The 14,186-nt window shown below is 35.2% G+C and overlaps 1 protein-coding gene across 10 annotated transcripts in view; it reads right to left on the bottom strand.

The window, feature by feature from the left end:
• TCERG1 (transcription elongation regulator 1) overlaps positions 1-14,186 on the bottom strand; it is a 55,669-nt gene that overhangs the window by 11,729 nt on the left and 29,754 nt on the right. For 3 of the 10 annotated variants that reach the window (XR_016021358.1, XM_088798691.1, XM_088798692.1), the window contains 7 exons: positions 13,192-13,248; positions 12,975-13,041; positions 11,849-11,899; positions 11,506-11,604; positions 10,349-10,484; positions 9,439-9,528; positions 4,135-4,253 (listed from right to left, as the gene is read on the bottom strand). Coding sequence is in view for 8 of the 10 variants with exons in the window: in XM_088798691.1 (XP_088654817.1) it covers positions 4,135-4,253; positions 9,439-9,528; positions 10,349-10,484; positions 11,506-11,604; positions 11,849-11,899; positions 12,975-13,041; positions 13,192-13,248 (619 nt within the window). In the remaining 2 variants the exon portion in view is untranslated. The remainder of the gene's footprint in view (positions 1-4,134; positions 4,254-9,438; positions 9,529-10,348; positions 10,485-11,505; positions 11,605-11,848; positions 11,900-12,974; positions 13,042-13,191; positions 13,249-14,186) is intronic. The other 7 variants (XR_012489816.2, XM_019739092.3, XM_019739094.3 and 4 more) reach the window with 3 other exon arrangements.

Genomic DNA, 14,186 nt, shown 5'->3' with positions numbered 1-14,186 from the left:
TCCCAACCTCTATCTAAACAGTGAACAATGAGCTACAGAAAGGAGTGAAAAGGGCTAACGGGTGAAAATGAGGTTAGAGATTTGTATGGTGGCAGGGGGATCCACACATCAGAGAGCAAAGAATTTATGTGGCTCAAGCGACTTACGAGTTCATCTATTTCCATCCTAAGATGAGGCTGAGGCCTGCTTCTAGCCATGGTGGAATAACTAACTGCATTAGCTCTCCTTCCATAAACAACGTTATAACACAAGACAAAATATAAAAGGCAACTGACGTCAAGCAGTGGGCAACAGGAAGAGCATACTGAGGCAAGCGCATTGCCCTCTCTGCTGCAGGACAATCTCCCACGGTGCAGAGAGCTAGTAGCGCCTAAGCAGCACAACTTTCCCAATGAGTGAGACGCAGCAAAGGTCCGAGTATGGGTGCTAATACGCCAGCGAAGAAGCTCAAGTGAGAGGGTGCCCCAGAAGAATACCACAGAGGGATTCCCCAGGCGGCCACGGCCAAGGCCCAGCTGTGTAAGACAGGAAGACCACCTCCTGTACCAAGCTGCTACACGGTTAAAAGCAAAAAGGAGACACTAGAAACTGAGTAGTGCTGGAAAAAAACAGTATTAGGACGATGACCAAAAAAATCCACAAGGGAGACAAAGTTGGGAGGTTGAGAGAAATACCTTCCAGTTTCTAAGATCCACACTAACAAAGCATAAAATCAAACCTAAAATTAAGGTGATCAGCCAGTAATTGAACTACCTGCTAAAGCAAGAATTTACACTCTTCAGAGGAAGATAAGAGACTCCAGAATCTCTACCTATTATCCAATTTCCAATATTCAATTAAAAATAACTAAAGATACAAAGAAACATGTGATCCATAGACAAAAAACTTAAAAGCCAATAGAAATGGAACCCAAGATGCCCAGATGTTGTCTTAGACAGGTACTTTAAAACTGTAATTATGTTGAAAGAATTAAATCAAAATAGGTTCAAAGAATTAAAACATGGTCAATGAACAAATAGTGAGTTTGAGCAGAGATATGGAAACTATAAAACAGAACTGACAGGAAATTTTCACTGAACGGACTTAACATGAGAGTAGAGACAGAACCAAGAGTCAGTAACTTGCAAGAGTCCGTAACTTGTTAGATCGGTAGGAATTCTCTCATCAAAAGAGGACCCAGAAAATAATATTGGAGGAAGGGGGAGAACAGTTTCAGGGACATGAAAGATAATATCAAACACTTGATATATGTGTGATTAGAATCCTAAAAGAGAAAAGAGTGAATCAGCAGAAAAAATACTGAACACAAGCTTTCTAAATTTAATGAAAAACATTAATGTATAGATCCCAAAAGCCCAGCAAACACCAAGCAGGCTAAATACAAGGGTAAAGCCTATGAGGGCTAATGAGGATAGGCGTAAAACAAAAGTTTCTTCATGAATAAAAGGCATTTATATACAGCTTTCATGTATTTGGACATATTTTAATATCTAAAGGTTTTTCCTTCTATAATAAGAATTTACTCTTATAATAAACACTCCACATTTAGCATGTTTTAAGAGGGAAATATAAAGCTTATTTTCCCTCTTTAAAAACTATTTAACTATTTTAATGCAAATTAAACTTATATGTTAAACATTACAGGCTTTAATTATAAAGAATTTAAAACATCAAATGAAGATTACAAGTACCACTCACAGCTAACATTTACTATTTTTAAGCTTTGCTAACCAGCCAGATTCTAATAATCTTTTATATTAGATATTACTCTCAATATTTAATTTCATTGACTCAACACTTTTAACAAGATATGTTGCAAATCTGGTTTGGACAATGGATATGTAACCACAATAAAATTCTAAGGTAAAACAGAAGTGTATCTCAAAAAAAGGATCACATGTAGTCCACTAAATCTGTTTTCTTCCATAATAAATTAAGCACCTTGCTTTATAATTTTAGGAAGTATAGAAAAGTATTAGAAAAGACAATACTGCGATTAAAGAATAAACCTTTTAAAAATGTAAAATTAATGTATAAAAGTGAGAATTCAATTATTTTACACTTATTTGTATTATTTATAATAGGTAAAATAATTAATAATTTTTACCAGAACAGACTAAAATGAAGTTTTAGCATTGGATTCCCATAGAGATGTTTTTATATGACTCATCTCTTAACTCTAAAAAGAACTATTTTATAACAGATATGGTATAAGAATCCTTTTTGGTGGGGGAGGGCCGGGGGTGGGGTGGGTGATGACCAATGGTAGGGGATGGGGAACAGTACAGTGATCAGGAGTTGACCCAAAATGTCCATTAAAAAAGACAAAAGACATAGAGGAGACAGGCACTAAAGATAAGTAACTCTTCCCAGTCATTCTTTCCCTTGGAATAAACTCCAGTGCTTTATATCTACAAACTCTACCAAACAGTTTTGTGATAGTGGTCTTTTCCCAGTTCAGAAAAGTTTAGGTCAGTGGGCAATATTTTCTCTTTTAAGTTATTCCTCCTTGTCTTCTGCTACTTACTAAAATTGGTCCTAATTTCTATGCTAGCATTAAATGTATCAATACAGCACAATGCCCCAAATACTAAAACTTCCAGTCATGTACATGACCTGAAGGAACCCCATAGCACAGATCACCCTAACAATTCCATCTGCTCCAAAGAACATCAATTGGGTACTGTGACACCGGAAGACTTACTTCATCAAATCCATAAAAGGAAAACCTTTGGGTCTCAATCATGCCCAGACCCACAGAGGGTTTTAATAAATACATATATTGTGTTGAATCATTTGAAAATAAGCTGTAGACACCATGAGACTTCATCTATAAATATTTCATCAGGCATCTCCTGAGAATAAACCCCTTTTTCTCCATTACCACAACACTCAAGAAAATTACTAATTCTCTACTAATACAATGTAATAACAATCCATGTTCAAATTTCCTCAACTGCCTCCAAAAATGTCCTTTACAACCCAGTCTCGCCCACCGTGATCCATGAGCTCACTCTTTAAATTAAGAAAAAGCCTAAGCCCTCTGGAGAGTCTGAAACTATCACTCACTGAAGGAATTTATATTCTTCAAAGCCACAATCTTCTATAGGCTTTATTTCCGGAAATTTGTATCAATGCCACAGCAGGTTTCTCTTCATATTTCAAATATAAAATTATAATACGAAATATACTTTCTCAAACATCATTCCACTGACAAAAATAACTTGAAACAAGATGAACTTTTATAAAACGTGCCATTTAACCTAGACTCCATGACTCTACCTTACAGTTTCAGAAATTCTACATGTTCTGAGGTATTCACAATTACCTAATACCACTACTACCACAACTAAGGCATAAATAAGAAAGCATTCTTCCTGCCTGGACTATTTTGTGTAACACTGGAATCTAGCTGAAATCCCACATTCATTTGGGCAAGTTACCTAGTTTGCTTATGTCTTATTTTCCTTATCTGTAAAATGGGTATGATGAGTACCTAAATCATATTGGCTGTTTTGAAAATTGAACGAGATACTCTGTGTGCGTGTGTGTGTGTGTATATGTGCACATTTTAGGTGCATACATGTAAAAATATATGTGTAAGTTCATACATATATCTTTAAGAGCACATAAAATACCCAATAATTGATGCTATTATTATTATAATGCTAGTGTAAAGTATCTCATTTTCTTCAGCCCATTACATATATTCAATACATATTAAGAATGAATTGAAAACGTCAGACAAAACTATAATCTAGACACTCAGAAAAATGGAAACGAAACTCAATCAAAATAATGTCCCTGCTCTGAAATTTATTATGTGTAAAGAAGACAGGGACAGATTTTCTATTATTTACTAGTTTCTAGAGAAGGAAACTTGTTCCCACAGGGAAGCATTTAAAACAAAGTTACCCTTCTTGAAAACCAGCTTCTCTCATAGAGAACCAGGTATTCCTCTAAAGGAAATATATTAGGAATGAAGACTAGAAAGGCAGAAATCAAAGATCAAATAAGAAGCTTTTCAGGTCCAAATATCCAAAAGATCATATATATAATTTTTAAAAATTTTTCAACTGATCTTAGGAGAAAACACATACATATTTTGATAGCTGACAGTAATGAACTACATACCTGGGATTAAATTTTGCTTCTTCCATCATTTTTTTGAAATCTTCCTTGGCTTGCATTATTTTGTTTTTCTTTTCCCTGCGTTCTTCCTCTGCCCTGGTCTTTACATACTGATCAAATACCTATTACAAAAATAAACCAATTTGACAAGTCAGTCTTTCATGTAGATAATTTAAGTACCAAATTATGGAATCTATTAAAAAAAATACTAAGTCACTATCTCTGCCCAATCTATAGTAGGAAAATAGATAACTACAGGTAACTCAATTATATGCAGATTATCTAGAGCAGGGGTGTCCAAACTTTTTTCAACGTTTTTCACCAAGGGCCATATGCGGTGAAATACACAAACAGTTGGGCCACTCACTCGAGATGAAGTACGTATTGCCTCACCTGGTTTATTTAAGTAAACTAAATATATTTTTGGAATTTGCTGCGGGCCAATTAAAAATGGATCGATTGCAGGCCGCAGTTGGCCCGCCGCGGGGCGCAGTTTGGACACCCCTGATCTATAGCAAGTCTCACTCTAAAGCTTTAGTCAATAGTACTATAGAAACATATAGTCTTCTGCTCAGGCTTCCAGAATAGAAAAGTTAAAAGTCCCTCTCATTTATTTTTCCTAATTATAAACGGAATACATGCTTATTAAAAGAATTTCAAGCAATTTAGAAATGTTTAAGATTAATTAGTCCTCTCAACTCCCTTCTAGGAAAAAAAAAGTATGGAATCTATAGTTTAATTTTATTTCTGAATTTCTCTTTAAGAAAATAATTGTTTTCACCAAAATCTAACCATGCTTTACCTGTTTCCCGCTTAATAATGTATAGGCAAGAGGAAGAACCTAGCATGCACACCTATTTCCTGCCTTCTTCAAACACTAATAAAATGACAGTAGAGGGATTTCTTTTTTTAAGTCACAAACCAACAAGAACAGGGAAATGGAAGAAAGAGAAACAGTAACTCTGTAAGTTGAAAAGCAGACGAACGAGTGGTAAAGGATTTGGCAGATACAAGAAAGCTGATCCTTAAACCAACAATCAAGAAAACAAAGGAACCATTTTTTTATTAGAGAATCTTCAAACAGCTCAGGAATTGGTAGCACAAAACACCCTTGGAAGTGCGAGTGGGGTACAGCTACAATAAGGCTGTTTAAGAAGCAGTACAATCACTAGCCATCCCCCGCCAAGTTTATGTATCCGGGGGGCACCACCACTCCTGAACTTCAATAAAAGGCAAGTAGTTGTTCTCTAGAGCAAGAAGAGTTGGCAAATCATGATATGCTGACCGTATCTGGCCTGCTGCCTCTTTTGACATTTTTAAATGGTTGGATAGAAAAACAGCATAAAATTTCATGACATATGAAAATTAAATAAAATCCAAATTTCAGTGTCCATCAATAAAGCTTTATTTGAATAGTCCTGCTCATTCCTTTACTTACATCTATGGGGCTCCATCACAACAGCAGTTACACAATTGTGACAGAGACCAGATGGCCCACAAAGCCTAAAATATTACCTGACCCTTTATGTTAAAAATATGCTGACCCTGCTCTAGATGATAACACAGAATCTTTGGACTTGGGGGGATATGAATTAGAAATGAGGTACGCCAGACTGAGAATGTAGGAATTAAGCAAACATTACAACACAGTTCTCTCAGAACCAAAGCAAAAACTGTGCCCTCCAGCCAGGAGGCTGCAAGTTCTTATCCAGAATCTGACTAGCCTAAAAATTACTTGTTGCAGGGGATCAACAAACCAGCCTCACTCGCCCTACAGCATGTTTTCCAACCTCAACACTTTCCACATTTGGGCCCAACAGTGCTCAGCAGCATCCCTTCAGCTGTGACAACCCAAGTGCCCCTGGATGAGAACCACTGCTCTTCAATAAAGCCCCCAATGGTAAGAGCCCAACTATACGAGTATGCTAAGATCGCTCAGTAAAACAAGAAAAACTCAAAGAACTCCTAGAAATTAAAAGATAACAGAAGAAATAAAAAAACTAATTGCAGAAATCATCTAGAAAGTTAAAACCAAAGGCAGAGGTAGAAAACAGGACAGAAAAGAAAAGAAACTGTGCAGACCAAACCAGAAGGGCAAATTCTGTCCCAGAATGAAAAAGTAAACAGAAGCAAATAAAAAAAGTAAATCAAGAAAATCTCCCAAATTGAAAGATGTGTTTCCACACTGAAAGAACCAGCAAGTGCCCAGCACAATAGACCATTCCACCAGGGTACATAATCACCAAGAAATTTCAGAACACTAAAGACTAAGGAAAAATCCTACATGCTTACCCAGAAGAAAAATAAAGAAACAGGTCCACATGCAAAGGAACAGGTAACACACGGGCTTCAAAAACACTAAAACTAGAAGTAGAGCAAAGCCTTCAAAATCCTGAAGGAAAAAAATTTCCAACTTCAAATTCCTTAGGCAGCCAATTTCAAATTAGGATATAATAAACATGTTTTTAAATATATAAGGCCTTAAATATTTATTTCCTATGCATGTTCTCTCAAGAAGCTACTACAGGATGGAATGCATCAAACAGGAATAAATCAAGTCAGAAAAGACTTATGATGTAGGGAACAGGTGAACTCCCGCCCCCACCAAAAACCAGAGAGATGAAGGAAATTCCCCAGGATAATGGTGAAGAGCTGTCCTCCTCAAAAGTGACAGTGTACACCAGGTGTAGAGGGCAACCAGTCCAGACTGAAGTAAGTCACAAGGCTCTGGAAGAAATGTCTTCAGGAAGGTAAAATTGGGGCAGCACTCTAATATTTTTAATAACATACAGAGTTATTGGGCTCTTTAAGTACGTGCATGCATATCTTTGAGAAAAGACCAAAATAAAATGTTTTCTTTAAAATGCCTTAGACATCTTTCCAGGTCAGTCTATATATATAAAATACACACACGGTGCCAAAAAATGAACACATTTTAAGAAAGGAAAAAAACTACTAAAATTGTCATAATATATACCAATAACAAAAAATGAATACAAGTCATGGGTACACAATTTTTTGGGCATCCTCTGTGTATGTGTGTGTGCGTGTGCGTATACCTCCACCAGTCTGTAACAGCCACACAGAACATCTCTAACTGTCTCACCAGTCCCCTGCTAGGCAGGTAGGTCATTTTCAATACTTCCTAAATATAGCATTGCAGTAAATCATGCAAGTATCTGCATGCTGATGTGAAGGGGAGAGTTGTTTCCAATCCTTCTCTTTTCTCAGTATATACTTTCTTACTTATAAAAAGAGTATTAAAATTATAAATAAAATCCAAGTGACTTTATATTAACTTTCTTTTCAGAAGCTGGAGGAAACTTCACATCCCCTCCTTTGGGATAACCCACACCAGGGTTAGGAATTATTCTCTGAGAAAGAACATCTCAGAAAATTAGTAGGAGTTCTGTTACTCGTATGCTTCTAACTTTGTCCTAATTGTGGTGTCATGCTTCCCAATACACTTGGCTTTATGTTCTATTTTAAGCAGTTATTTTCTTATAACATCAACTCATGAACAAAATGTTAGAAAAGTTAGTAAGTTTAAGTTGAAGTTATAAAAGTTTTCAAGTAAGTCTTCAAGGATATTGAGGTTAAACACTAGACAGGCTGCTCAGAAGGCATTTGGACAAGTACCTGTGTGAAATGATGAAGCCAGCTATGCAAACACCTGGGAGAAAACATTCCAGGCAGGGGGAATAGGAAGTACCAGAATGTGCCTGGCTTGTGCAAGGCATAGCAAGGCCAGGGTGGCTAGAATGAATAAATAAATGTAAAAGAGCTTCAAAAAGTTTGCAGGCAAAAAAAAAAAAAAAAAAAAAGTTTGCAGGCATGAACGCATGCAGAATCTTACAGGCCATGATAAAGACTTTCAATTTTATCCTAAACAAGATGGGAAGCACTGCACAGATGTTAAGCAAGGGACCACTGCCTTAATTTGTCACTTAAACTTCAAAATTAGTCTGGCTGCTGTGTGGAAAAAGAACTTGACTACACAGAAGCAAGAATGGATGGAAGGAAGCAAGATCAATTAGGGGCTACACAAATGTTCAGAGTTGTATTATAGTTTGGTAGTGTGAATCAGGGTGTTAGTAGGGAAAATGGTAAGTAGTAGTATTTAGAAAAGTTCTTGGAGGTAGATTTGCCGATAGACTTGAAATTTACAGTGGAGACAAGTTAAGAATTAAGGCTGATGAACAAGTTTTGGTAGGGCCAACAACTCAAGTGAGAAAGACCATCACACACAGTCATTTTTTCTTTTTGCTTTTAAAGACTACTGTGTTTGAAATGCTGATGTAAATATATTTGGAAAGTCATGTCTTTCTATTACAAGTACTAAAATACATGTCTGGCACACTGTAAATTTCCTCTTTTCATAAAAACTCTATGGTTAGACCTATATGCACAAATTGTGTAGAGAATTCTTCCAACCATTAAATTACAAATATGGAAGAAGGACACTGTTGTTGCCAAATGAAATCTTACAAGCTCAACAACGCTACAGCCAGTGGTTTAACATACCCTGTTACAGAAATCCCTAGTCGGAGTGATCCAGGTAATTCAGAAATTATGTAAGTTGGAAGTGTGTAATGCTTTAGAGAAAGAAGCAATCACCATGAGATCCCATGTCACTGAATCATCAAGGGAATAAATGGCAACTCAGTAACAAAACAACTCTCCTTCAGCAGAGACCCTGAAGCGTCCATCATTTCTCAAAGTTTATGGTGAAAAGACATTTTCACCATAGATGTGGACTTCATGTGTGTAGTGTGTGAGACACGTTAAGTCTTCCAGTGCTGTCTATCTACATTATACTTACACACTCACACACACACACACACACACACACACACACACACAAAGTGGTCAGGGAGGCTATAAACCAAAGTCTTCAAAGGTGGTCCTATTTGCTGGGTAGAATTATAAATGGTATTTTTTTGCTTTTTACTCATTTATACTTTGCCACTTTTCTACCCTAAATTTGCATCATTTGCCCAATAAAACAATAAATTAATAAATGCACTTGAAATGAATTTGGAAACCTTAGATATAACCTCAGTGTGTATGAGGCATAAGGACAAAATCTCCGTGAGGCAATAACCATGCCCATAAGGGCAAAACTAATACCCAAGGCAGAAACGCCCACCTGGAGGACGACTGTGTTACAAGATATGAGACTCTGTTTTTTAAAGTAGTAGTGTTAGGAAAAGGGGAGAAAAAATACAGGATGGTACTTTATTCCCTACAATTTAAAAATTATCCTGGCAAGTGATATATGTTTCTTAAATGGTAGTCTCCTTTTACCTGTTTTCTCTCCTTAGGATTGAGAAGTAAGTACCGAGGATCAAACACTATCTTGTGCAACTCCTTCTCCCATGTTGAAAACGCAGACACCTTTAAAATAAAAAATACATTGCCCTCAGAATTAAGTTGACTCTAAAAACATAAAGGTCATATACTTTTACTTGAAATCTACAGGACATCTGCTTAAAAAGGAGACACAATAAAAACCATCCTGAAGTTTCCATCACTAATAAATGACAAGCAGTGGGAGGCTAGCAATAGCAAAAATTTCCACACTAATTGGCTCTGAACATTTCTATATTATATAGAAATAACAGACACTTAATTACTCATTAAAATAACCACTACTGTGTGACATTTTAAAAATCAGTACATCAGAAAAAGCCTTGAAGATCTGTATTTTGGTTTCCTATGCTTGCTCCAATCTTGCGAACAATGTTGATATAAAATCGAGAATTTTACTTAATTCACATGAGTCTGTGCACATAACCAAAACGTTGAAATCCCTTCTTAATTAAGCTTCATTAATAACAATATCACAAAGTACCAGTTCTCCTTTAATCATAATCCATTCTGAAGATATTAAAGGAAGAATCGTATATACCTTACCTATCCCAGGTAGTCCGCCATCCCGCAATGTTAATACTCGTCTTACATTACTCACCAAAATTTAATGACCCAATAAACGTTAAAATGTTATTTGTACTTAAAAGGATGGTAAATGGCATTTAGTTAAGCATGATATAATTAGCCAAGAAAAAAGGCTGCCTGAAAAAGAACAGTAATTTGATAGGCTTCCCTTATCCCCCCCCACAACAAGAGCACTAACCTTAGATTTGACCTTTTAGCAAGACATATTTATATTACTTATACAAAACAGAAATATCTCCCCCAAAGATTGTTTTCTGACCCCTCTCTCTAGCAGCATGTCCTTGAACTGCTTCATTCGGGCCTCCAGAGGGACAATGGCCCTTTCTCGGGCAGCTTTAATTTCAGCTTCCATTGCAGCTTCTTTCTCTGAATCAATGTCTTTATTATCGTCTCTCCTATAAAAAATAAAAAAAATAAGGCATCAACTGACAAAGTATTAATAAGGAATCTTACTAAAATCTTAAAATGAATGGAATATTCAAGACTCACTACTGAGCAGCATATTTTTGACAAAAACAAATTATGCTGAGGGTTTTAAATGAACTGTAAGGGATAAGCAACTTTCATTTTAATAATAAACTTACAATGAACTTCTAATGATGTTACAATGGCTACATTGTAAGAAAAATAATATACCTTTACTGTGCTGTCTCTCCCTGACACTAGTTGATACATAAAATGAACTACCTTACTTAAAAAAAACAAAAACCTTATCTCACATTGTAGTAAAATTTTATGTCTGAGAATTGAACAGCACAGAATATAATTTTTAGTTCTTGAAATGATACAGAAAAAACAGTATTCTCCAAAATGTTTTACATTATAAATGCATAAGATAGTTTTTAAATCTAATAAAAATTGGTATGTCTTAGTAATCTCAAATATTTATTTTGAAAATAAAATTAAAATATCTGCAAACTTGGCCAAGTAGATATGTGAGATATATATACCTTACCTACCTGACATTTTTTTTACTCACTTTCTGGGTGATAAGTTGAGATTTAAGCTGAAGAACAGGTTCCAGAGAGCAACATAGGCCCAGGAGTAGTGAGGTGGAATTAGAACTGTTCATCAATGACTAAACTACTTCTTGCTCCTCCAAAAATGACCCCAGGGCTAAGGGCAACCCTGCTGCTGTATGGTACTCAAGGGAGATTGTGAACATGAAATCGAGTCACCTCTCAAACATCTGTACTATGAAGGAGGCCCGTTCATGTGAATAATCAAAAAATAAATTAAATAATTCAATAGCTGAGTGTGTTTGAGCACATCTTACTTCTTAAATATGATCTGCTCAGTATAAAAATAAAATTGGTTCATATTCCCTACATAAACTTAAGGGAATTAGAAACACAGAACATCAGAAAATTCAAAAGTTAAGGTAGCCCAGAAAATTTAAATAAAACTAAGGCTAACCTATAAATATGGTGAGAGGTAATTAACTTAGGGTATGAATCAAAAGAAATAGAAGACATAGTCCGTGACCTGCAGGAACTTAGCGAGATAGTCTGTGACCTAAGATATGCACAAAACAAACAGGTAAAAGCAATTTGCCCAACAATATATACCCTCTTATAATTTATTTAAGAACTATTTAAATAAGAGTTAAAAGACATCCAAGAAATATAACTAATGAAAACAAATAATCTTTATAGAATTATACTAAATGAAAATGTCACAATACAAACTATCACTATCTATCTCAATAAAAGAAATAAAGAAAAACTAAGCCAGGAAAAATAGGCTTTTAGCTTTGTACCTAAATAGAGAAGCTCGGGCAATCCACATAAAGGACTTCTTTGACATTCTCCTGATAAAAGCAGTTAAAAACCTTACAGAGTTGTCTATAAGAACAAACAATTAAAAACAACCTAAAAGTTTAACATTGCAGGAACAGCCAAAATTATGGTACATAAACAGAATGAATACAGTCATTTATAATAATTAAGAAAACAAACGTCTTATTCTAGATTTTTTTTAAAAAGCACACAAAATCAGTTGATTACAACTAATAAAAATACTTATACATTTGGTCAAGAACTAAAATGTCAACTACAAAAAAGAAAATAGTAGTGTTACTGTGGCTGCTGACTCTCTTTAATATCTTAATTTCTTTAACATCGTTGCCAATAAAGAAATTTTTTAGAAAGAACCACCATTGATAGGGGTTATCTTACTGATTTCTTTGCCATAATTTGGCTGCATTCAATCTGTCCTTTTCAGATAAGGACTATGATCAAACAGTCCCTAACGTCTTCAGACTTTCCTTTTTGCTGCTAAATAATGGTCCCATTGCCCCCCACCCCAAACACCCACTATCCCACCCTTCCACCCCCATAATTAGTAACATTCATATTTTACCCAATTCTAGAGCACTGGCCAAGCTATTCCTTCCACTTAAAAACAGTCTCTTTTTCTCAGTACACTTTCTAAGCTCATGGGTTCCCTCTCCAGAGGGTAAAATGACCAGACTCAAGGTTTAAGGAAGTGATAAGTATGTACAAAGAACGAGCAGTCTGTCTGCACTCATGAGATTTCTGGAATGCTGTCTGTTGGGGTCTACATTAGGGAGAAAAATTATTTTTTATAAAATTCAAGACCTAATCGATGTTTGAAAATAATTTATCAATTAACCCCTAAAATGTCACTTGGCTTCATAATACATATTTGAATACCCAAATCTTTTGCAAATCTAGAAACAGAAGGGACACCATTTCTACATTCTAAAGCAAAACTTTTTAATATCAGGCCTAAGAGAACAATCATCACTTCTGTCTCCTAACAACATACACATTACCTGTCCCAATCAAGAACTGACTGTGATCTAATCAACCTTTAAAAGCTAAAATCTACCTGAATTACATAAATTGTAAGTTATTACTTACTTCCGTTTTTTGGCTTTAACAGGTTCATCTTCATTAAGTTCTTCCATTAATTCTTGCTCTTCTTTAACTACAACATAAAATTTAATTAACCTCTGTCAGAATAAAAATAAGCAAGCAACAACTGAAACATCTAGGCATGAATCCTGCTAAGCAGTCCTAGAACACTTGCCTTAACAGTTATTACAAAGAAGCTGCAATTTACAGTTAGTTCACTTACTTGCACTCATAGAGAACTGCCACTTTTGGATGGATAGCATTGTCGGGGTAGGGTGCCCTGGCAAAAACATTTCAAATATTATTATGAATAGTCATATGTGTATATTATACACTCTTTTATTTTAAAACATTCCTGTTTACATAAAATATCCATCCTATAACACGCACTACTTTATAAAACATTAAAGCATAGTGATTCTATACCCCCTCTACTACTCCCCCCTTACAGTAAATATTCAATTCTTTTGAAATGATTCTTCGATGCATGTATTTAAAAAATAAATGGATGAATATTTGAAAATAGACTCATAAAAACACACAAAAGCAAATCATATACTTTCTTGGCATGACGCAACACTATGGTAGAAAGTCTTATCAGTATCACAGCTATAAAACATATTGCTGGTGGGGGTAAGCTAGTGCCCATATCTTCAGCACCAAGTAGGCAACGTCTGACTGATTTAGAAATCACTTGTAAGCAGAAAATGTTAGTACCACATATCCACAATCCACGAAGATTTCTCTATTATTTTAAGTGACATATATTAGGGTTTGTTTCATTTGAAGTATGTACAACAAAATGATTCATTTACCATGCTTCTACATTACATGGGGAGACTCTATACAAACACATCATGTCAGTACAAGGGCAAATTACCAATAAAAAAGTCAATAAAAATTATGTACAAATATTTGTCTTTATTATATATATCAGAATGCTGTCTGAACATGAGGTAGATTAAAGATCATCTCTTAATAACATTTAAATGTCTCTAGTCTCAGGAATAAGGCTTACCTTCCCTAAATTTCATCTATTTTAAAAGACTAATATAAATAAGCTTTCGTATCTTACAAAATTTTAGTAAACAAAGTATTTTTAATATACTCTACAGTTTTATTTCAGAAAATATATAACTCATCACAAAAGGGGACACAAGACTCACTGAGGAGCACTTTAGTATTATTAGTAAGTATGAAGCAAACATCAGCAATACC

Source organism: Rhinolophus sinicus, chromosome 5 (assembly GCF_057876585.1).
Source record: "Rhinolophus sinicus isolate RSI-liver-muscle chromosome 5, RSI-T2T, whole genome shotgun sequence".
NCBI lineage: Eukaryota > Metazoa > Chordata > Mammalia > Chiroptera > Rhinolophidae > Rhinolophus > Rhinolophus sinicus.
This window is presented reverse-complemented; position numbering and strand designations above follow the sequence as displayed.